The following is a 24,714-nucleotide window of genomic DNA, read 5'->3' as shown; positions in this document are numbered from 1 at the left end:
GCTTGGATACAACATAAATGCACATTCACCATTATAAGTATATGCATTTTTACACAATTGAGAATTCTTTTCAGATTTTACTTCTTTAGGACTCCAACAAACCCAAACGCTACGCAAAAAACGCATTCCAGCTGTTGTTCTCGTAATCCTTATGCTTCAGCGTTCCCTCTTTTTGCTCCCCTTCCCTTCACCCTTCCTCTAATCCTTGGACAAGGTGAAAATCGTTTCTGGAATGCATGCGTTTATATGATCTATGCTCAGAGTGGGCTTCTGTGGTCTGAGTACGGTCAGCCTCCATTCAGTAAAGGCAGCAAATTTGCATTATCCCATTTGACTGAAATCTAAATAGATTTCTGACCGTTTCTGATTAAAACGAAAGTCTGTTTTGCTTGAGGCACTGAAACCTCGTATAACACAACATTTAAAAAATTACTGCAATTCTTGTGGATTTCCCCTGCCAGTAAATCCTCCACGCAGGCAAAAATACAGAGGATATTTTCATATTTTCGCTCGTGACTGCTGGGCACAAAGCACACTCTTAATTAATAAGTGTGTAGTCTGTGTTTTCCTCTCACCTAAAACCAAGCAGGTGCTTTTATTTAAAATCAACATCTTACCTCAAAGGCATGCAGTAAAAACAGAAAGGTACCCATTGCAAGTTCTCAACTGACTGCCACTAAGGTTGCAGCAGTTGGCAATTAAGTGCCTCGGTGAACACCGCCTTGCCAGAATTTGCTGAGATATGACTATTTCATGTTCTCATTTCAAGCTAACCCGAAGGCCGAAGCTGGTGTAATTTTGGTCCCGAGCCCACTTATCTGGTGTTTGCGTGTGTCTGTCTGTATCACTTACAAAGGAGAAGTCTGGCGCGTTTTGGCACAGCAGTCGGGGGAAGACAGCCTGTCTCTGGACGCGCTCCTCGTCCTCAAACACGTTGCCATACATAAAACCGTTCAGCATAGTGGAGTGGGCATGAACATCAATGTAGAACTCCAAACTGACTCTCTGATGGAGGAAAAGAGAAAGAGAACAGAGGGACAGGGAAACAGACAGATGATAAAAAACATCAGGTTAGCCAGGATACTTTTCTGTCAGCGAGCAACACTCCACATCAGAGATTCTCCACTGGGAGTAAGGAAAGTCCTCTCTCGGCTCTGGGGATACTTCGCCGCAGAGAGGCTTTCACCCATGGGATGACAACAAAACCCTCCAGACACCGAAAATACGCTCATACCTGAAAGGAGCCAACCACCCACACATAACTTCCATCAGGCTGTCCTTCTGAAGGGCACGGTTTCAGTACGTACATGGCCGGGTGAGCCGAGAGCAATATCGTGAAAATACACAAACACGCTCAGGTGGACGTCGCAGATTCATCACGTAGACCCAACGTATTTATCAGGTTAATACCGACTTCATATTGAGAGTGTAATGTCTTTTCTCTCTAGTACACTCTGTGTAAAATGGATTTGATAAGATCTGTTTCTCCAGCTTGACTCTGTTATCACTCAGTCTACACACACACACACACACACACACACACACACACACACACACACAGAGTTCGAGAGAGAGACTTTTATCTTATGATACAAATAAATGGCATATTTTCTGACCTCCAGCTACAACCCTCGCTATAACATGACAAGATGCTGGACCATCATAATACATGAGTATTACTCCAGATGCCTTCTCCCACAAAGCACTGGCCAAACACCGACACTACCTACCAGCTGTGAGAATCACAACCTTCCAGTTTGAAAGATTTAACATTATTGTGTGCAACGTCACAAGATTTGATTTTTTTTTGAGTCAACAATCAGAGTGCAGATCAGAACAGCCAATTTAAAGAAGTGCAGTCACACTAATTCAAATGGCGTTTAATTAAAACACGTGACAACATGAAGTTCACACAGAAAAATAATTGAGTGTGACACAAAGAATAAATTCACTCTATTTCTGAAAGCGCTGCTAATGGGTGTTATTGTCTCGTAATATAAAACCTACAAACTGAGAACAATAGTTAGATGGCTCCTGGAAACATTAAAGTATATAATTATTGTAAAAGTATTCTATTTTTTCTTCTTTCCACATTCAAACCTTTGTTTTCTACAGCTGTGATTGACTTGCAGATTTTCTTTCTTCTGCCATTTCAAGTTATTAACACACACTAGTACACACTAATTGCCAAAGCAGCATTCAAAATGTGGATGGTAGTATTTATAGTATTATCTGGCAGTAGCTGTTTATCTGGTTTTTGCATTTCTCTCAATAAATGACAACATGCTGCATAATTTAACTATATATAATTCAAAATAAACACAGACCTGCTTTTATCTCACACTGAGATTATAATTCCTGCACTGGAATCCTAAACCCAAACAAGGTGTGGTGAGAGGACTGGCAAATATGACCTCACTTGGCTAAAACCTTCTCACTTCAGCAATCTTACACTGGTTCTGACAAGGGCAAGCACACAAGCCCTCACACAACCCCCCCACCCCCCCACACACACCTCCAGACCCTTAACTCCAGAGCAACACCCGCCAGCGCCATCCCTCCTCTCTGCCTCCTCTATCTTATCACATTGTTCCCCTTTTCCTATTTTTATCCTTTCATTCTGCTTCTTTTCCTTCTTTATCTCTTTCCCTCCCTCCTTCCCACTCGGCTCATTAACGATTCCCTACCACACCTTGTTCCCTGTGGGTCGTAAAGAGGAGGAGGGATAGAAGAATGAGAGGATGGAAAAAGAGAGAAGAGGGTATGGAGTGAATGAGGGTTGGAAGAAGGGAAGGACAGAGGGAGGAAAACCCAAAAGGAGAAGGGAACAGCAAAGATGGACAAAAGGCAGAGAAGGAAAACGCTGCGCATGGCTGTGCGTATGTGTGAGTGTGCGAAGAGACAGTCGGGCAGTGGTGGGAAAACAGAAAAGCACAGAGATGGGGGTGGAAAGAGAGAGAAAAGGAGAGAATAAGTATATAAAGATGAACAGAGAGAGGGCGAAAATGAGAGAAAGACAGAAAGAGATAGAGAGAGACATAGAGATGTGTGTAGCTAGATTGGCAGGAGAGAGAGAGAGAGAGGGAAGCAGTGCTTGGGCGGCCCAAGCGACGCAGTGTGCCTGTGTTTGAAATTCCGCTCACAGCCAAAGCAATTTCCTGGCGGTGGCTGTGCTGTCAGCTGCTTGGCTGGCTGGCGGTGAAATATGGTGGCTGGGAGTCGGCCGCTAGCAGCCCCCGACAACCTGATGGATGGAGCCCCAGAGGAGAGGAACAGCAGCAGGAGAGGGTAGGGTTGGGTGGGGTAGGGGGAGCGTGGGGAGAGGAAGGGAGAAACAAGAGAAAAACAAAACAAAACAAACAAAAAAAAGAGCAAGAGGGAACGAAGGTAAATGCAGCCAACTGAGCAGCGGTGGTGGTGGTGGGAGGGAGGCGGAGGGAGACGTGTATTAAGTATATGTACATGCATATGTATGTTTAAAGTAAAATAAAGAGTAAAAATAAAAGAGGTTAAAGAATTCAAAAGCAAATCAGGAGGAAGATGGAGAAAGTACTGAAAGGGAGAGAGCAGGAAAGAAAGCCAGGCAAAGCCGGGGAAACCAGCCTAAGAATCTCCTGGCTCTCCCCATATGTGGAGGGGGAGGAGTGAGAGGAATAAAAGGAGGAGGTAGAAACGGCTAGATTGGAGGAGGGCGGGCAAGCAGGTAAATGGTAGATTGGGTGCAGATTAGAGGTTAAACGGGTGTTACATGTTTGTGTGGAATCACAGTGAATCTAAGGTGTGTACACTTTAATCAAATGTATGTGGAAACGCAAAAACAATTATAAATAACACTCTGAACAGCCTCCCAGCTGACTCTAGGCAACGTCTCTGGAGGCCAGAAGACAAAATATTATCTTATCAACTAAGAATTCATCTTAAATGTTGTTGGGTTATTGCTATCCTGCCTCTTCCCCAAACACACACGTTAGCTTATCTGATGACAGCCGGCTGTATATACATCGACGTCGGTGTGGATAGATGTCTGTTTTTGTGTGTTAACCTTGGAATGAATTGGCTCACTCTAGCTGCGATGGCTCCTTTCTCCCCATGACCTCAACAACAAATGCAAATGCATGTAGGGATTATTAATCTGCAGCAACATAATTTTGGAGTAAAAAACAAACCATACCATGACTGCCTTTTCTAGATTCCTCTTGCCAATTTATTCTGGAGACTGAGAGCGAGCCCACAGACTCGTGGAAGAAAAAACTGAGCTTCAGGAAAACTGCAAAGAGAGCAGCTGAGTTACCTGACTCACATATTCATGTTCACCAAGTGAGACAACCAGATAATCCTGATTAATCTATAAGCGCTATAAAGCTGTGTAATAACTCTTCATTCTGTGACAGGTGAACACACCTGTCAGGCATATGATCCCACACATATTTTTGTATTATACCTTCATGCAGCTGTTTTCCTTAGATTTATAGTGTACATATTATTCTCCCCAAAAGGGAGTGAAGCTGTAATCGGTTCTGTTTGTCTGTCTTTCTGTTTGTTAGCAGGGGGAGTTAGTTCTCTTGTCTATCGATCTATCACCTTCAGTTCTATCATTTCAATCCTCTGATCTAAACCCACATGGCTGCCACATGCTACAAAGGTCTCCTTCACACTATATTGTGAAGGACACTAAAAAAGAGGCAGTAACAGCCATGGCACCCCCACAATGTCATGTCCATGCTTAATACAATGTTCAGCTAATGCCCTGCCAATCAAACTGAGACGGTTCTGAAGGCCCCACCAGTGTGATTGATGCTTCAATTAACAACCCGCTCTGACCTCCAAAATTGTTCATTTGAAATTGTAATTAAGCAATTAGGGGCAATTAAGAAACAGAGACTGTTGAAAGAAAGTCAGAAGACAATTTGAGAGTGCGAGAGAGAGAAACAGAGTGAGCGAGTGTCCAAATGAAACCTCTCAGAGAGAAACAAAAGCCGCAGAAACTCCAGGGAACTCTCAACTTGCGGTGAATTTGCAGTGGCGGCAAACAGTTTAGTGTAAAACCTAGAAGGTCAAATGAATGAATTTTGTCAGACAAGTACTTATCTGCTGCATATTAATTAGAGCAGGGTGCGGGGGTGCGATGAGGGCCGTAAATGCTGGGCTTATCTTTACACGGAAAAGAAAAAGGAGCTGATTGAAGCAGGATTACAAGCTCCTGAATAAAGCTCTTGGCATCAGCAGCGTACCTTTTGGGGAGAAGGGGAACTGCTGCTTGTTCAGGAGAAAAAAAGTCAAGTCTACTAGTATAATGCATTTTATCCAACATTAAGTATCCAGTATAACACCTGTGGGAGGACTGTTGTGCATTTTTCCGTCTGCAATATGGCAGCATATGAAGCACTGGCAGTTACAAAGAAAGGGACGTTGCTAGCCTCTTTGACAGGTTCACAGCTGATTCATTCAAAAACAATGAAGGAACTTTAAACGTGAGCTCAGGGGCGGAAAAATAAAGCTAAAGAAGAGACCTGAGTCTGGCTCCAGCAGAAGCCACTCCTCTTGTTAAACTATACAGCACAAGTAAGCATTATACAAGCAACTGGAGATAAAGTATCTGAATTTCAGGAGCAGGACCACGCCTCCAAACACGCTCCTCCCGGTTCTCATCTATATATGTTCCTCCAATTCTTTAACGTCTTCACGTCTATTTAGTACATGGGGATCTGCCAGGCCCGGGAGCCGCCGCCAGTCCCCTTCGAGGCCTTCCCCAAACCACAGTTCAATTCATGCCCAAGCCATTCGCCTTTACCTACTAAAACTCTGTCAAGCCTCAAATGAGGACGTGGGCCCAGCAAGTGAAATAAATATCTTAAATAAAATGGTGCAAAAAATGATTTTGTTCTAGCCAAACCGGTTAGCAAGTTGCTAGTAGTTGTCGCTGTGAGAAATTGGTCACAAACGAGTATGCAGCACAGCACTGAAAACCTCTTTCAGATTGTCCTTGTTGAGAACAGATTGCCGAGTTGCCTGTAGTTTGGATGGAAGATGCTAATTGCTCACTGAGCAGAAACAGAGATGATTCGCCTTCAAAGTAAAAACTGAGTCTTAGCGCTGCAACCAGCTTTTTTCAAAAGCCACAGCTCAGTTTGAAGGCAACCCATCTCTGCTTCTGACTTGTGCGGCATTTTCACCACCACTTTTAAGGAAGTTTGCAAGTGTTGACAAGTCAGCATCCTCCATGCAGGCTACAGACGACCGCTGTAATCTGCTAGCAACCAAAGGAATCACAAGGAGATCTGTCACGCAGCATCTTCTTTGCCACCAATTTCACTCAATGACAGCCAGCAGCCTCCAGCAACCTTTCCTCAAACGGTGTGAGATTAGACATTTTTTCTGGAGGTTGCTAGGGGTCAACAACCAATCTCTAGGCCTCTGTGACTGAAGCCTAATTTCCATCTTCTGAGATTTTAACAAACGGCGGATTTATCAGGAGCTTGGATACTTTGATTGTTGGATTTTGACCAGACTGCTAACTTTCTGCTAGGTGTCATCTGGAAACATTGAAATGGACCTCTTGGCTGCATCTGTTATGTAAAATGGGAGTCCACAAACCAATGAGAGATGTTTAAAAAAAAAACACTATAGGAAACCATCACCAGCAGTCTCTGTTTGTGGTGTCTTGCATACTACTTTAAAATGTAGAGGCCTCCTGTGCTTACTTATATCTGGATACGTCCACCCATCCATTCTTTTCCGCTTATCCAAGCGAGGTAAGTCTGGAAAGGTGGTCAGTCTGCCACAGGGCTAACACAGACAACCATTCTGACCTATGGGCGATGTCGAATCATAAGTTAACCTAACCCCACAAACTACATGCCTTTCGACTGTGAACGAGAGAGAAACCACGCAGACACAGGCTCAGCTAGATGCTGGATTCCAACACAGGACCTTATCGAATAAACCAGTTTACTTGATAGGTCTTTCTGGAAAATGGTCATTTCCAAACCCAAGTCAGGACGCAAAATCAATTCCTAACAGCATATTTTTTATGAAGAAGGCACCGTTCTATTATGGAACCAAGTTAGCGCCAAATATTCTTGCTGGGGAAAGTTTCCCGCATGAAAGGATTCAACATAATGACACTTAAACAGTGTAAAAGTCTAACCCTTATTTCATTAGTTAGAGGAGCTGATTCAGGTCACAGGGGCACATGGTTAGTGACCCACTAATGATGTAGAAGTGACAGAACATGGCAGATGGCATGACCTGCTTCATGGATGAGAGTAAATGACACAAAACTCTGCCACCGTCTGTCTCCATCTATCTGATTTTCTCCTCCCTCGCCCTCTCAGTCTGCATCATGCTCTCGAATTGATGGTGGTATTTGTCTGTTTATGAACACAGAGGTGACTTGTAATCAGGCTGAACGGGCACAGGCAGCTCTCTGCTTCAGCCCTTTTAGTGCCACATAAGCTGTCACATCTGTTGGGAGGGCTTGCCAGGAAAGCACAGGAAGGGGAAGCGAAGGAGCGTAATAGGTACAGAGAGGAAAATGTGATAAGAAAAGAGAGTAGAGAAGAGCAAGAGGGGAGCCGCTGAAAGAATAATCTGAAATATTATGTTAAAAATTAAGATAAGGTAAAATCCTTTGAACTAAGTTGCGAAAAATCACATAAAAATTGCCAGAGTATGAGAGCTTCATCTGTATCTTCCTGTGAAAAGCAGACAATTCAGCTTCCAACGGAGGGAGAATAAAGAGTGGGATGTTGGAGGAATAGAAACGACGCAGGGATGATGGGGAAAAATTGGCCGTAAATCTCAGAAATGGATCAGAAATGGTTGGCTGACACCAGAGGACGTTTTAACGCACACAGAGAGAGGGGAGGGAGAAGACAGAGAGGCGAAGAGAAAGACAAATAGATGTGCAAACCGCACACACAGGTCTCTAACTTCACACATAAGGCGATTCTGACCGTTGAACAAAAGAGACAGACGTGGAAAGAGAGAGTGTGGAGCAGTCAGTGTAGAAGGAGGGCATTAGGGAGGATTTCAAGGTGCAAAATCAATCTGGGTGCTGTGACAGGACCTAATACGTTTGTTTCGGGGAGAAAATTAATTTTCTAATATTAAAAAGGTCAAAAATAAGCCAAAGCAACAATGACCTCTCTGTCATCCTTAACAAATTATCCAAAATGGCAACATCAGATTGGTGGGGATACATCGGCCAGTGATGAATGCTTCTGGTAATCAGCCAATCAAAAAGAATTCTTCTTCTGCTTTTGATAAATGAGCTGGAAAAGCAACGCTTTAGGGAGGAGATGGGTCCATTTGTTTCTTTGGTCTCTTCTCTTTTTCCCCCCCTCCCTCTCCATTTCTCTATTTTCAAAACAAACAACAGGGTAGCTTGGGAACAGATTATAGCTCCTTGCATCACTGACTCTTTCAGCCATTTTCCCTGCTGACCAATGTTCAGCTGCAGATGGTAAATGATGGAATTTTCTGAAACAGTCTGAGCAAATATGCCTTGAGATGGATGGAGGGAAAGTTTACAAGCAGCTTATAAGCAAATGCTTAGGTGTCATTCGCACAGGGGCTTTACTCGATTACATTTACTACGTCAAAAAAACAAAACACACACGCACAGATGCATATGAGCAATTACGACTGGAAGCAGTGATGTATCACCAGCTCATCATCTGCTCCTGTGGCTTAAATAGGAACAAACCCTTACACTATTACAAGAATACAACATGAGCATCTTAATGTGGTCCTACACATTCTGCACCCACGAGTATGCGAGGGTTTGCTTGTGTTTGAGCGATGCAAATTTTATCACCAAAGGGTGAACCCGAGGCTCCTAGCACCCCACTACACTACAGTCCACCTATGTACGCACGTTTACAGCTGATGCCAAGTGAACTTTGAAAAAATAAAAATAAAACAGGCAAGTGATCTCCACGTCTAAGTAGGGACCTCTTTCCTGCTACCTTATAAATACTAACCAAACAAACTCCTAAAACAAATGGGAGTCTTTGACTGATTAATTGGTAACAATATTCCCTGTGCTACAATAAAGGGCACTTCCCAAAGACACCGCGAGCACACGAAAGATCCACACTGTCCCCACTGCACTGTGTGAAACTCCATCATTATGCCCAGCGAGACAGTTTGAAATTAGCAAAGCAGCATAAATAAGAGCACAACGGTGATGACAGTGAAGGACGACGTGCACCTTTTGGAGTGATTATGATCGACGTTTATTGTTGGCTTAAATTTACTGATGTGAGGTTTGAGTTTTACCCCAGTAACAACCAGTCAGGTACATCCAGCTTGTGAGACCTCATCCCTTTGATTTTACTTCAGGAATCTGGTGAGAGTTATTTTGATTCAATCATGTAAAGTGCACCAAAGAAGTGCAGGTGTCTGATTCTCAGTGTGATCAGTAGTGACATTTAAAATCTCAGGCAGTAATTTAAATCAATACTGAACTAAAAAAACCCAACAACAACCAAACAAAAAAACAAAAAAAAAAACTGAGCAAAGCCTTTGAGAACCTTTGGGCAGAAAGCTAAACTATCTTATTACAATCCTCTACACTGGATAGAGAGACAGGTTTCTAATTAATCACCTGTCAACAAATTAACTGAAAATAATGTGTCACATTTTGATTGCCAATGTGTGAATAGATTGTAGCGTAACCTCGAAAAAATGAGATCCTTCCCAGGTTTGTTGACAACAACAGCCAGTGGAGTGATTTCTGTGTTAAAGACTCAGATGGTGTTGTTTGAATCCTTTCCGAGTGCCTTGCCTCAGTGCCTCAGTGTGCAAAGCTAGCTTCTAATATCAACAAGTGACTGGCTCCTTACAGAAAAGTTACATTTTATCTACTTAAGCCGATTGAGCATGCAAATAGTGCTGGAAAAATACCTCAAATCTTGAATATAGTTCACACTGTTACACTGTTTAATATAATAAACAGAGTAACATTAGTTACAGGGTCGAGATGTTGCCTACATTTGTTGGTCACAAATGGCTCAGTCACACTAGAGCGAAAATTAGATGGCAACCTCCTTGAAACAACGAAAAAGTGGTTGCTAATCCCTGCTGCAAATAGCTGCAGTAAACAACCGGTCGCCCAGAGGTTGACTGTGCAACACCCTTAACATGGAGGCAACCACATTCACTCGTAATGCAATTGCACAAGTCGCCTGGTGGAACCTGTCTCCAAATAACTGTGGTCTAACTGGGACTGTCTGCAGTCACTCTCAGACAGATTAGTGAAGGGCTTCAAATAATAACCATCTCGTTTATAACAGTTAATTTGAGTCAGTCTTCTGTAATGTGTGTTTTTGCAATAGGGAAGTCAGCTCTCCTTATATTCCTATATGAAACCGAGGTTGGTGAGTATGCATGTCATTTTGCAGCTAAATTGCTATCCTGCAGCAACTCTGTCTGTATTTTGGGAAAATATTTCTGTTCTTGACAAAAGTTAATCACCAGGTTATTGCAAAAAAATGCATGAAATTTTCAACTTGATCCCATTTAATTGCAAAGTGATAGCAGACTCCATCCCCAAATGGTCGTGGACGCCCCTCCCTGAGCCTGGTTCTGCCGGAGGTTTCTTCCTGTTAAAAGGGAGTTTTTCCTTCCCACTGTCGCCAAAGTGCTTGCTCATAAGGAGTCATATGATTGTTGGGTTTTTCTCTGTATGTATTATTGTAGGGTCTACCTTACAATATAAACCGCCTTGAGGCGACTGTTGTTGTGATTTGGCGCTGTATAAATAAAACTGAGTGAATTGAATCTTTTACTGCATGCTACTGTAATTGTCTTTGAAGATAATAACTAACTGCGAGCGATCGCAGACCTGGTCTCCGTCTTCGACAGCTTCGAATTGTGTTGGTGCTGCCCTCTCCAAACACTGTTTTCTGTGACTAGAGCATAGTAAAACTGGTGTCAGTAAACACACATCTCCTGGAGGTCACACAGAAAAAATGGGCTGACGACCCTTAGTTCTTTTTTAAATGCTGAGGAAGTACAAACTGGGGTAAACAGTGTATTTGTTTATGCTTGATAAATAGATTATTTTAAAATGAAACATTCACTGCTTCGCTATATCTGCAAACACCTGTAGACTTTGATTTAGTTTCCTCTACAGGAGGAATATTTAATCATCATTTTTATGCGGGCACTATTTCTTTGGGTGCAATTAATTTATTTCCTTCCCACTAAACTGTTGCTGTTCAGTTTTTCTGCATTTATAGATCAATAAAAACAGTTACCAGAAACTGTGAGCTGGTTGATGGGACCTACGTCACTGATTTTCAAAACATCAGTTCTTGTTTAGGTCAGATTTTACATAAACACGGGTGCGCTCCGAGCAGTGTTGAATTTCTCCATAAATATCAGTCAAATAAAGTTTTCAGTCATCAGTGGTAATGCAGTGTAGATTGCTTCTGCTACAAGCTTTGATTTTAAATGGCACTTGTCTGGAAACCTCCTGCCAGTTATTGAAGTCATTGCCTGAACAGAACAAGGAAGCTATTTTACCAACAGAAAGCGAGTGTTGCTGCATTCACAATGACTGGGAATCACTTTGGAGTGACTAAGGTATCCGTCTCAAGAACGGTAGATGGAGTTTGAAGCTGAATGCTGGTAGGCTCCTTTGTGCAAAAGAGGGCAGTGTGACTTTGAATTATAATTCCTTAAGCATAGAAATGTGGGTGTTTAAAGAAGTAAAGAAGTCGTGGTGACACAGCCTTGGGGTCAGATTCATGTCTGTAATGGCTCACAGCAACTTCAACCTGAGATGAGACAGAACTGTCAACTTGTTTCACGACATTTCGTTCTTCCATCGTGACATTTATTGGCTATCTGTCATGATGCTGATTTAAAAGTATAGACTGTTTATGATAAACTACGCCCTAAAGTGCCGACTTATTGCCGCTAGCATATCTGGATTTGATTTTTAAGTCGAATTGTTTTTTGGTTTTTTTTGGTTTTTTTCTGTGTACATCTCTGTTTACATTTTGTCTAATTTGGGTGATTTGCTAATACAGCTCTAACATCATGTAGATAATTTGTTGACCTCTTCAAATCTTATATTCAAAAGTCCAATATGTGTCTCAAACCTGGATTTCAATGTATCTGCTGTCATTTCAAAAGAAAAAAAAAACAGAAAAAAAAGTCTGTCTAAAAAAACCTTACAGAATTTTGTTCTGTAAGTTCTGTATAATGTTTTGGTATAGAGCGGTGTTCACGGCTGACTCTATGTCTTTAACATGCCTGGGTCCACCACTCCTCCACCGCCGTGCTTGACAGCTGGTATTAGGTGTCCGTGCTGACATGCTGTGTTTGCTTTTTGCTTTTCATCGCTGTGCATTACCTCCAAATATCTACAGTTTGGTCTGGTCCATACAAATATTGCTCCAGAGTTCTTGTGATTTGTTCAGATGCAACTTTGTAAAGCTAAGCTGCACATGTTTTTTTTTTTTTTTTTTTTTAAAGAGCTTTTTCCTGGCAACCTTTCTAAACATTAAACCTTAACATTTAACATGCTAACTGAAGCCTGAAGCCTGTAGAGTCTGATATAGCTTTGCTGTGATGTCTAGTCCTGCACTGTTAGACTTTTAGTCTCCACTTTACGGTAACATACTGGCGTCACTGTTGCCAGCGTCATACCGTGACGCCGTGTTACGGTAGCTTACCGTTCTGCAGGATGATACCGTTTTTTGCTGTTGTGGTATAATACTCTTGGACAAATTATGGTAACGCACCGTAGCTTTTTTTTTTACGTTTTTTTACGTTATGTCGTAAATTACGTCAACAAAGTAACATCATACTGTGATTAAGAAATTGGAATACTACCGTTTATTCACGGTATGTCACTGTAAGCCCGCTGCAAGGTAATAAACTGCAATATATTTACCAGTAACTTACCGTTATCACGCATCATCAGTACCAAAAATATTCATCTCTGCTAGAGGATACCGTGTTCCTACAGGCGGTCATTTACTGTTTAACACGTCGTAATTTACCGCAATTTCAGGAAACAGTAACATACTGTAAGAGACTGAGGGTTCCAAAAAAATTGTACTGTATAAAAAATGTAGCATTTATTTATTTATATATATTTTTATATAAAAACATATATATATACACACTATTGATCATTGATCGAGATAGATAGATAGATATAATTCATGTGCTTTACACCACTTTTTATTTCTGTTCTGATTTTCCTCTGCAGAAATACACATTTCCAAAATCAAAAACTGAAAAGAACTGAACACATATTTTGATTGAGGAAGCACTTGTTTTTACTAAACCATTTAACCCATGTATTTCCTCAGATGGTTGTACAAACAATAACGATATTATGTCATATTCATATCATAAAGGCCAACATATGCTCAAGTGATGAGTTTTCTTAGTTATATTTTGTAGGGTCTTAAACCTACAATGTGAAGTGCCTTGCATTCATTTTGTTGGCACCATACAAATAAACTGAATTGAAATGAATATAACATCAAGCCCCACACTTCTGCCTTTATATACACTTTGTCCAAAATACTGGCTCACACCACCAAATCAATGCACAAAGCAGGGTCCAGAACGACATGGATGAGCGTGTGTGGTGTGAAGGAAATTGACTGACCTGCACTGAACTCTGACCTTGCTTTGTGGACTGAGTTCATTGATTTGTAGGGTGAGCCAATACATGTGACAACTAAAGTGCAAGTAGCTGAAATAATTTTTAACAAACGGGTAAAAGAAGAAAAAAAAAAATCAAAACTGTTGCACTCAAAAAACCTATTGGACAGAGACAGCTTCTTGCAAGATGGTGAGAGAGCTTGTCTTCATTGGTGTTCGTCTTGTGTAAATGTCCAGAAAGCATGGGCCATGGATCATCTGTGGAGACACAGGTAACAACACATCGTTCACTTAAATTATACAAGAAATTCACTAAAAATGGCAACAACAGTTACCTAATTTGAAGTTTTCCACTCAAATTCAGTAAGCCACTGGAGGAAAGTTGTGACATGAAGGTTAATGCGAACAACCTTTCGCTTCACAGTGGTCCCAGTCTTTCTGCTTGTCCCAACCTTGGAGGTACATTTTGTTCCCTCTTCAGGGTTTATCCTTACAAAAACCCTTAAAACATGCCACAATAAATAGTAACATACAGTAACATTGAGTTGTGATGTGAAAAAATGACCTACTTAGGGATAATTCTTTCATCATCTATCACAATTAGCTGACTGTTCAAACATAGCTCTGAATCAGTTCCAATGTTGCACACGCTGACTCCTGGTATTCCAGGTTCAATACATAGAATGAACCAAAGAAGACTGACATCGCATCAGCAAAGGTGTTCTCTTTGTCCAGCTCAACAATTACACGGCCCTCTGCACTCACCCTCCAGCAGGTGGCGGTCATTAAATTTTGTCCTTAAATGTATAGGGGCAACAGTGTCATTATGCAACACAAAATAATTTCAATACTTCACTTCTTCACACTGTCTAGATAATCAAAAAGCAAATAGCTACGTACAGTTAATTATTAATGGCCTTATGTTGTCCGTCTTAACATATTAGAATTGTACATAATTGGTAATTATTCTGCACATTAAACACACCTAACAAAGAGTCAGCCCAATTAAATTACCGTCAACTGAGTTCCATCAACTGTATGGTTATTTTGGAGTTTATAGTGTGTGCTGCTGTTAAACTTTACATTATTGACTTCAGTATTTCTGCTGTTAATGTAGCTAGACTACCATGTTGATCAATAATATGTAATGTGAAATTTGATATTGTTACCTTGCTGGATTCACTGAGACACATGTCCAACAACCTTGGTTTATAAAGGAAATAACAGAAATGTGAGCTAAATAAACAGAGACTGGATACCTGTCTGCCAAACAGAAACTGTAATATGGTCTAATCAGTTCTATTTCAAAAATGACTTCTTACCAAGCATGATCAGCCTTGGGGTGATTGGCAGGTTGCTCTCTGCTTCAAGGGATATCCTGGTAGATGTTTCCTGCCAGAAAAAGGACCAAGACATTTTATGTAACAAAAAAACAGGACAGCAAGCAACAGCATTAAACATAGAGCTGTATTAAAGAAGCTTACATCTGCTAAGACAAAGAGGGAGTCTTCATTTTCCTTGTAATACTTCATCATGAGAAGTATGGCTGCTGTGCCAACCTTGTTGTTGGTCAAAACTCCCTCACTTTCTATCTGCTGGATGAGGTGTTCCGGGCATGTCCCACCGGGAGGAGGCCCCGGGGCAGACCCAGGACACGCTGGAGAGATTATATCTCTCGGCTGGCCTGGGAACGCCTTGGTATTCCCCCGGATAAGCTGGAGGAGGTGGCTGGGGAGAGGGAGGTCTGGGCTTCTCTGCTTAGGCTGCTGCCCCCGTGACCCGGCCTCGGATAAAGCGGATGAAGATGGATGGATGGATGGATGGATGAGTGTCCTTATACCAAGGTTCCATTTGAGCTTCTGGCTGGAGAAATAGTTAACAATCCTTCTGCCTTTGGTTATGAGGGCCTGACTTAAGCGCTCACTGATATCGATGCCTGTGAGTTTGTGAAAGTGGTTCGAAAGACCTTTCCGAGTAAACAAGAATGGCCACTGCTCCTGAATTTCAGCTATTGAAAGTGAGGGACAACTGTTGATAAGCTGGCGCTGAGAAATATATGTGAGGCACATGAAGTCATCCACATCAGGTCTCTCCACAGCTCCAGGTCCTTGTGAATTAAAAATTGTTAACAGGATGTGTTTCTTTTCCTCTAAAGAAGCTGGCGTTTCCCCCTCAGGAAGTTCAACTGGTTGCCAATTTATACAACCGTAGCTATCAACAAGGCATCTAACTTTTTTAGGTGAGGTTGCATTACTGTTGGGACAGCAGTCTTCCTCATTCCTGGTTCTCTTTGTTTGACGAAGTCTATGTGTTGTATTATCTCGATTAACATGTTCAACTCTAGATTTGATGCTTCTTAGTAGTGAATAATGTCCACAACCCAGTCTTTCTCCCTTTTCAGTAAAATCTGTAGACAACTGCTGACACATCCAAAGTTTGCCACAGCTTCTTGAATGAGAGCGTTGTAAAGATGAGGATTCTAATCACTTGTTTCTCCAATGATTTGAACTATAGGTGGAAACATTTGGCCCACTGAGAGGTAGGACTGCAGTAACTGATGCCGTTCAGTCTTGCATAAGTTGACAAAGTTATGCACTGTTCTTGTAGATGCTTTGAAATACGAGTGCTTGCTCTCAAACCTAAGGGTCCACAAATGAATGAGTGGTCCAAAGTGAAGGATAAGCTCTGCATAATGTAACAAATAGTGATGTTTTGCTTTTAAAGCTTTGTCAGGAAACCTACTGTGTCTCAGATATATATAGTCCTCTATGAAAAAAGGTCTTGATTGATTTTGTCCACTTCTGCTTGTGGAATATTACATGAAGACAGTTTGTCAGACAGTATTGCAAGAACATTGTGCATTGCACAGCTGAGAAGATCCTGAAATTCCTCTATGATGCTCTGCATAGTGCTGGTTGGCAAGAGCATTTTAGCCTGCATTTTTAAATTACACAAAGCCAACTGTCTTCTAATAGATTAACTGTGTCCTGTCCTTGTATTATGGCAAATTCCCCAATTTCTTGTTGCCTTGACTGCTGAACTGTCTACTTATGTTTTCGAGAAATACGGCTGGAAAATGATGTTCGGACACTGAAGTATTTAGAGCAATCTTCAAATGGACATAATACTTTTTTCCCGTCTTTGATGTGAAATCTGAGATGGGCACAGAGTTGTAAAGTTTTGTGCAGCATACCCACATCCAGGAACTTGACAGCTGAGGTCACCCGTGAACTTCTCTCAGTGGTCTCCCTTCTTGTTCTGTGATTCGTAGGCATATGTGAATGAAAGGCAGAAAATGTTCTGAAAGTGGCAGGACAGTTCTCAGTTCCACAAGAAAGCCTGTAGTTAGCTACATGTTTGTGGCTTTTAACATGCAAACTGAACAATATAAATTTGTGTGCACGGAAGCCACAAAATTTACAAATACACATAGTTGCAAAAAGTTCAATGATCAATTACCTTTCCTAAATGACATGTGCAATGCAAAAAAATAAAAAAAAAATAAGAGTATTGTCAATAGGGACCAATTCCCAGATTTTACATGATCAAAATTATTCACAAAAGGCTTCAATAAACAGAAAATGTGTGCTGACAAAAGACAAGAGAGCAGTGCACAAAAATGAAAAGATATTTGAGCTCGACGCTTTAATGGGTTTAGCCTGACTAAGTCAGCACTCCGCACCGTACAGGTAGTACAAGCACACCTGAAAACACTGACCAGCTAACAACTTTAAGCATTTGTGCGCAACCTCGGTAGTTCACCGATTCACCTGTTGCAAACGTCCAAGTTTCCATCAAGTCTCATAAATCCATCGGCAACTGTTACCTAACTAGTCTTTGGAGTCTCCACATTCATAGATATTGATATTTTGTCTTAGCATTTGAATGAAAATAACCTGGCAGGGTAGCTTAAAAGTCAAAACAAACAGTAAGAACACGTTTCTGACTTCTCTCGAATAAGTGAAAAAACACTTACCGTCAGACTGATTAGCTGGTGTCAATCCAACTTTAATGTTTCCCATGTCAGTCCGTTTTAGGCAAAAAGTGTTAAGTTTAGTTGTTTCATTTACTTTTGAGATACTCCCTCATGGACGAGCAATTTGGAGTCTAGCAGAGTTGTCACGAATAGCATACGATCTTCAGATATAATCCAATCAACCGTGCATTTAACCTGACTGAACTCCATCCAGTTACCTCTGACTACTTCTAAGTTGCACATGTTAACGGTCCGTAAATTGTCTCTGTTGTTCTTCCACCATCTCATCATCACTCTGTGCTGCAGCGAACTGGATCTGTGGCACAGAATAGTTGATGGCCATGTTGTTCTCCTGCTTTGCAGCTTTGTTTGAGTCTGAATTGCGTCTTAAACGTGCAAAACTAAGAAAAGCAGATCAATATTTTCTTCTTGTTGTTATTTAACAGTGGTTGGCAACCAGCGAAAGGAGCATTAACCACCTCGAGCAATATTTCCTATCCCCATTGTTGTTTTGAAAGTGAATACCCAACGTGTGCGTCATACGTCACGTTGTACGTCAGGTGAAGGTGTGGTGTCGGCTATCGCTCTCCCATTGAGATGTGTAACAAGTGCTACACACACCTGTCGCATAAAAACGCTTTAAAAACACAACCCAACGCGCTAAACATGAACAAACATAAACACCCGTGTTACATTATCATGTGTATCCAGAACATCTCTTCTGAACCAAGACGAAGTGGTGCTACAAAGGAATTATTTCTGTAGGAGAGTGCATTTAATAGCAGTCTGGCCTGCCACAAAATGCACCGCTACAGTTTCTGCTTGTCCCAGAATTTATTAAATTTGAGAGTGAAGTTGTAGGACTGATGCTGGTTAGTGGTGTAGGTTTCATGGAAGTGACACCTGAACTTGTGTAAAATGACGACCACAGCATATTCTTTTCAGTGAACTTTTGGTTAGTTCACTGTAGTTAGGCAGAGGTGTCTTAAAAAGTACCACCTTATACAAAACAAATGAAGGTCCAGTATAAGAAAGAATAAGAAGAGAAAAAAGGAACACCCTGCTAAATGAAGTCATTTGTAAACATTACTCTAAATGTAACCATTAGTTTTTGTTGCTGGCCATACAAAAAATAAGTATACTTCAAGTATATTTCCCAAGTATACGTTACCTAGTACGTATACTAATAATCTTGGGACTACATTGGCCCCCGTTTTAGTACATAAAAGTATTCTTGAAATTAACTTTTAGATGTACTTTTTGTTCACCATAAATGTACTAGCATAATGTCCTTTCCAGTCTATAAGAGTATACTTAAAATATACTCGACTCTATCACAATACTAAGCTTACAAGTGTACTATTAATTTACTTTTTAGTTTATATTTGAGTTACTAATGATTGAAAAACAGTAATTAAAATGCAATTGAAACATATTTTTCACATGTAACAAATCTCTTCATTCCCCAGACAGTAAGATAACAGTTCTAACTATCAGAAGGCTTCATTTGTAGAGAACTACACTCACAGTTCAAGTAGCAGAATTATGTTGTGAACAGGTGAGAAAGTGTTTTGAGAGTTGAGGTTTATTATCTTTTTACCCTTTTCACTCACGGTTTGAACAATTTCCTTTTTTAAATTAATGATTTACCCCACTTACTCTATTCAAAAGGTAAAAGACATTACACAAGAATTTTTGACAGATTCTTGTTTTAAAACATCAATCATTTGTTTCATAGTTGTTTTAATTTCACAGTTAAAGCACTGCAATGCATGCTGGGTATTTACTTGTACTTCTTAGTAAACCTCAGGTATACTTCAAATAAACTACAAACTACATAGTATATCACTAGCACTACTATACTACAAGTATAGACTAAATATACTTATACTTTTCTGTATACTTCTAACTGTACTTAAAGTATGCTTAAATGTAATTTGGTCTAAAAAATCAAGAAAATACATACAAAGTGAACTAAAGGTATACTTGCTTGTTTTCTAGTTTTTAAAGTATACTTATACTTAAATATTATTTTTTGTAAGAGTGAGACTGGTTGTTTGATACAAAGTGGACTGTAATAATGTTTCACATTGTTTGAATAAACAAATACATTTATTAATATATGAGGTTCAATTCAAGAAATTCCATTTGAGTGTGGCTGCAACTTACTCCTTAAGTTAAAAATGATGCTGTATATTGTAGTTTATATGTTATACTACTCTCACAGTGAATTGCATTTTATAGTAATACACTCTGAATGAGGATTTAAGTAATTACTCTTAGATCTACAGTAGAAAACAAGAGAAATCCAGATGGTGTAATAGTATAATCTCAGGAACATCACCAATTGTTACATTTGCTGTATTTTACAGCTGTTTCCATGAGTACGGTGAGTTACCGTAAAAATAATGTAATCTCATGGAATTTTCCCACAATTACTTGCAAATTACAGTACTAAACTGCAAACATCCTTTAGAGTTTTTTACTGTTGATTTTGCAGTACTAAGCTAAGGAAATTACTGCAAAGGCTAACAGTGTGGGTTTGTGGTAACACACACCTGAACACTCCAGACCTGCAAACTGTTAAAACTCCTGGTTTTATCGAGGTGCTTACACTCTCTGCTGATCAGTTAATCAAGTGCATTAGCAACGCTTGGTTGCTCCTTACCTCAAGTCCCATGGTAATGGAATACTTCGTTTTTCATAGGGCTCACTATATGTTCTCATGTCATGTTGAAAGTTGAATCTGCAATTCCAGCAAACCTAAGTTCTTTGAATTTTGATGTTGGAGTTTGTTGTTATGAGTTGGAAAACTCGTTACCATTTAAAAGGTCATCTGTAGCCAGCAGACACTGTTAACATTACTGCAATTGCCCTGTGAAGGCATCATTATAAAAACCCACACTCTTAACACCTTTTTGGACAGCTAACATGAAGCAGCGACATTAAAATGGCAAACCGGGGCTGCTGTTCAAGCTGTTTTTAGTTTACTTGCTGTGACTCTGCATTCCCTGACAGCTGCCACCCACCCGCTTGACTGACGTGCTGAATTTGGGGGACTGTACTGCGGTGCATAATATAATATGTAGCCAGTCGGACATTTTAAAGCTATACGATGATGAATACTCTACAGAATGGGCGAGCGTGGGTCAGCATATTTATGTTTAATTTATACTTTAGAGCAAGCAAAGATTGTGTAATGTTAAGAGGGGCAATCAGTTATATTTTAGTGATTGCTCCTTTAGCAGCGGCTCAAACAGTCACTGATTAATTCAACAGTCTCTGAACTGCTTCCTTAATATGGTTTAAGTGTTATCAATGCTTAATTGTGTGGTAGTGTTATGAATAATCCAGATTCCCAGGTCTTCAAGCTTATTCTAGCTTTTGTATTTTAAACAAATAACCACACAGAATTACCAGCTAGTAAATGGACCACATACAGTATGCTAGCTTAGCCCAACTGTTCTGCTGTGGCTGCTGCTGCTCTCCTGTTAATGGAGTCCTCCAGCAGAGCCCTCCAACCATGGTAGCCTCATTAGACTCTATGCCCGCTGAGTGAGATGAGCATGAATGGAGGGCAGCAGCACAGGGCCTCCTGGCTGCAGAGTTGGCATCGAAACTGGCATCTGGGAGCCCCAGACATGAGTAGTGTGTCTGATGGGATTAACTGGCTGTGGCGAAAGAGAGACAGAAGAGGAGAGGTTGCCCAAGCTTCCAAATTAACTCTGCAAGACTGAAGGCAATCATCGGGGAGAAGGGGGCTACAGCACGACAAGTGCTGGTGGGATGGTTATCAATAGAAAAGGAGAAGGAATTGAAGTCTTCTGACCCGCAGGAGTGGACTCGGGAAACATGTGGTCTAATTCTGTGATACTGACTGGGCTCTTCATTTACCCAGCAGTGCTGTTACAATTAGCATATTTTATTATAAAACAATCTTCCATTAATTGTATCTGCTTGAGAATGAATGTGTGCAAATGTGCCGAAAAAGACTCGGTATAGTATCTTTTGTTTTTTAATGCATCTGACAGAGAATAAAAACGCACGTTTCAGGATGAAAACACATTACATTCACTCATCCATGTTTCTAAGCAGTGCTGCAGTTTTGTGGCTGTTTGTTTGTGTACTTTCTGTGTCTGTTTGCTCAGGCGAGTATGTGTGAGTATGTGTGCGAGTGTGTGTGAATGACAGGCATGAGTGGATCACCCTGCCATGACAGAGTCTATCGATCAGCGTGTCAGCGTCGAGGGAAAAGGTTAATCTGCCCGATGCCAGCCCCGCGCCGCACCCCATCTCTGGCCTGCCCTGCATCCCGCCCCAGCCTGCTCCCTCTCTTATCAGGATTAGAGGAGTGTACAAAAGGGCAGAGTATTCCCAGGACACACGCTGACCTTCAGTAATCCCACCAACCTGCCGCTCTGCTTATAATTAACATCAGGAACAAAGATGAAAAATCCCTAGCCTCCCTGTGTAGCGCTCCTCCTACGGAAAGTCTCAAAGTAGAGAAGGAAAAAGTTACAGTAGATTTAAAGACTGAAAGCACACAGTCTTGCTTCAGTAATATGTTTTGAATGGCCAGGAGAGCCTAGCTGACATTCTGGAGGTGCTGACTGGCCTCTCCATGCTCCCCAGCGCACACACCCTAAACACAGACTGGAGAAACATGCTGAACCAAGCAGGGAAAAAGAAAACTGTTCTTGGGATCAGTAGACGCTACTGTGAAGAAGGACTGTTGAGCACATAACAGAGGACTGTGTCTGTTCGTGTGCGTGTGAGAACACACTCACCGGGTCTTGGTTCATCTGCACTATGAGTTGTTTCACAGCGTGCAGTGTGGGGTGGGCCCACGGAGAGGGATCCTGCCAGTGTCGATTCAGGTCGAAGCCCATCAGAGAACACCTGTACACACAAGCATGTGCGCACGCACACACACACACACACACACACACACACACACACAGATAATGGAAAATACAAATGACTAAAGGCACCTTGTGGCCACAAACGGTGCAAAGTTGCACATGTTCAAAGTTTCAAAGTAAGCTGTTGTCTTTTTTACACAGTTCTTCACTAATTAAAAGATGGTTTTAGTATCACATGCTGAGACTGCCATGTTATAAAAATGATATAAAAAAAGTGTCCCTGTGCCTGAAATCACTTCCTTACTTAAATGACTGAGTAATTTTTAAAAAATTCAGGTTTGTAAATTGTCATCTTTTTTCTTTTTTTCAGCACTTTTGTTTCTTTGTAAAAAGTTCCAAATATGCAAACACAGAATAAAAGATGGAAACGGCATCAGTGTAAATTGTAAAATGTGTAAACGTGCATTCTTTTTGATGGACAGCAGGGGGCGACTTCACTGTTTGCAAATAGGCTTTGACTGTACACAAAACAGCCCTCGACTCCTTGCCTCTGTGACCTCAGTAAACACTTTTCTGATGACTTTAAGGGCTTTTTCACTTTTTACTAAATAAAACTACTAAAGTTAGAAAGGAGAATCGTAAAGTGTATTCTCTAACTAACTATTTATCAGTCACAATTCATTAGCCAATCAGCTTGTGGTGTCCTCGGTTTCACAGTCTGGTTGCAAAACACCAACGCTCAGCTCGAGGGCTCTGTAGCCAGTGGGTGGCATCACGATGGCTATCTTTCTACTACGAGTATACTAGCATTTATTGCACACTCGAAATTCAAAGGGCAGCTGCTAAATATGATGCCCTACATAGTAAACTGAGATTGATTCAGGACAGAAAAATGTAGGTCACAAATTCTTACTAGATTCAGCTCGGCAAGTGTTTGAAGAGGGAAAAAAATCCTTGCAACAAATACACATGATGCATTATTGGTAAGAAACGGTAGACACATTAGAAGCAGACTGGGAATGAGGGAAGTGCATGAACTTGTAATCAAAGTCCGGTTGACCGGGAGCTGAACCACGGATGATGTGGCACGTGCCCCAAACATTAGGCTGCTATGGCGCCCAACCTTATAGTGTTACCAGGAGTGTCAAATTGCCATAATGGGATGCTTACATCTAAAGATGCACCCTAATCTGCTGTGCTTTGTGACATGTGGATCTTTGACATTTGCTAAAGCCAGTGATAATGACACAGGAGTTACTGATACTGCAGGGCAACTGAGCAACGCAGCCAGCCATGAACAAAATACTCATCCCAGGTTAACTGCAATTGATTATTTGCTCTGCATGTATCCATTTCAGTCTGCTCTCCACTGCGTCCTGCTGAGGTAGCTGTGTGGTTTCTGTGTATGTGTTCTGTGTGTCTGTGTCCACGTATGAGGACTATAACTATTCACCTACAGTCAATATTCTGGTTATCACCGCTCAGTGCAAAAGCAAGCCAATAAATATAGCCTGAACCATCACCAGTCGCACTGAGTGGTATTAGTGAGATTGTCACTGTGGGAAGCAACGAAAGAATCCCTGCACATGTATTTTGGGGACAGTAGCAAGGCACCACCACTAGATGGCGTTCATGAACACAGTGGGAGTGTGTTGCATATCTTGGTGAGCATTAGTATTCTGAGGGCTGAGCCTATTAAGTAAAAGGCAATTATGAAGAAGGGAATGAGAGGAGAGGAAAACAGAGGAGAGGAGGATGCCCACAGAGCTGCAGCAGCAGTGTTAAAGACAGAGTGGAGGAGAGGATGGACAGAGAGACTGGCAAAGAGAACAGCCCTACAGCCAAATGCTATCTTCTAACAAATGCACTGCTGTGAGCTATATGAATTCATTAAGCTCTCTAAAGGTGGAGTTAAGAGGATATAACCCCACAGAGTGCGATACAAAACCATGTAATGTGTGAGTTCTACTTAGTGTAGGGACGGTTTAAAATTAAGAATTAAAACATGCATGTTTGTGTACCTGTAATTGCCCAGGTAGACTCCGTCGGGATTTAGCATGGGGACTATCTTGAAGATCACATGATCTCTCAGGATCTGAGCAACAGGGTGCTGGCTCACCAGGAAGTCAATCACACCTATGAAACACAGGCACACACACACACACGGACACACACGGAGGAAAATAGACTTGAAAAGAAAACCAAAGGCAGGCTGGCAGTTAATTGAGTTTTGAGAAACAA

At 41.2% G+C, this 24,714-nt stretch overlaps 1 protein-coding gene across 1 annotated transcript in view; it reads right to left on the bottom strand.

The window, feature by feature from the left end:
- Positions 1-24,714, bottom strand: part of LOC116309222 (cytosolic carboxypeptidase 6-like) — a 56,264-nt gene that overhangs the window by 16,612 nt on the left and 14,938 nt on the right. The window contains exons 3-5 of the mRNA XM_039607503.1: positions 24,495-24,609; positions 22,399-22,510; positions 853-1,005 (exon numbers count right to left, since the gene is read on the bottom strand). Of these exons, the coding sequence (XP_039463437.1) occupies positions 853-1,005; positions 22,399-22,510; positions 24,495-24,609 (380 nt within the window). The remainder of the gene's footprint in view (positions 1-852; positions 1,006-22,398; positions 22,511-24,494; positions 24,610-24,714) is intronic.

This window comes from Oreochromis aureus, linkage group 23, assembly GCF_013358895.1.
Source record: "Oreochromis aureus strain Israel breed Guangdong linkage group 23, ZZ_aureus, whole genome shotgun sequence".
NCBI lineage: Eukaryota > Metazoa > Chordata > Actinopteri > Cichliformes > Cichlidae > Oreochromis > Oreochromis aureus.
Note: the sequence above shows the minus strand (reverse complement) of the source record. Positions and strands in the feature narration are given on the sequence as shown.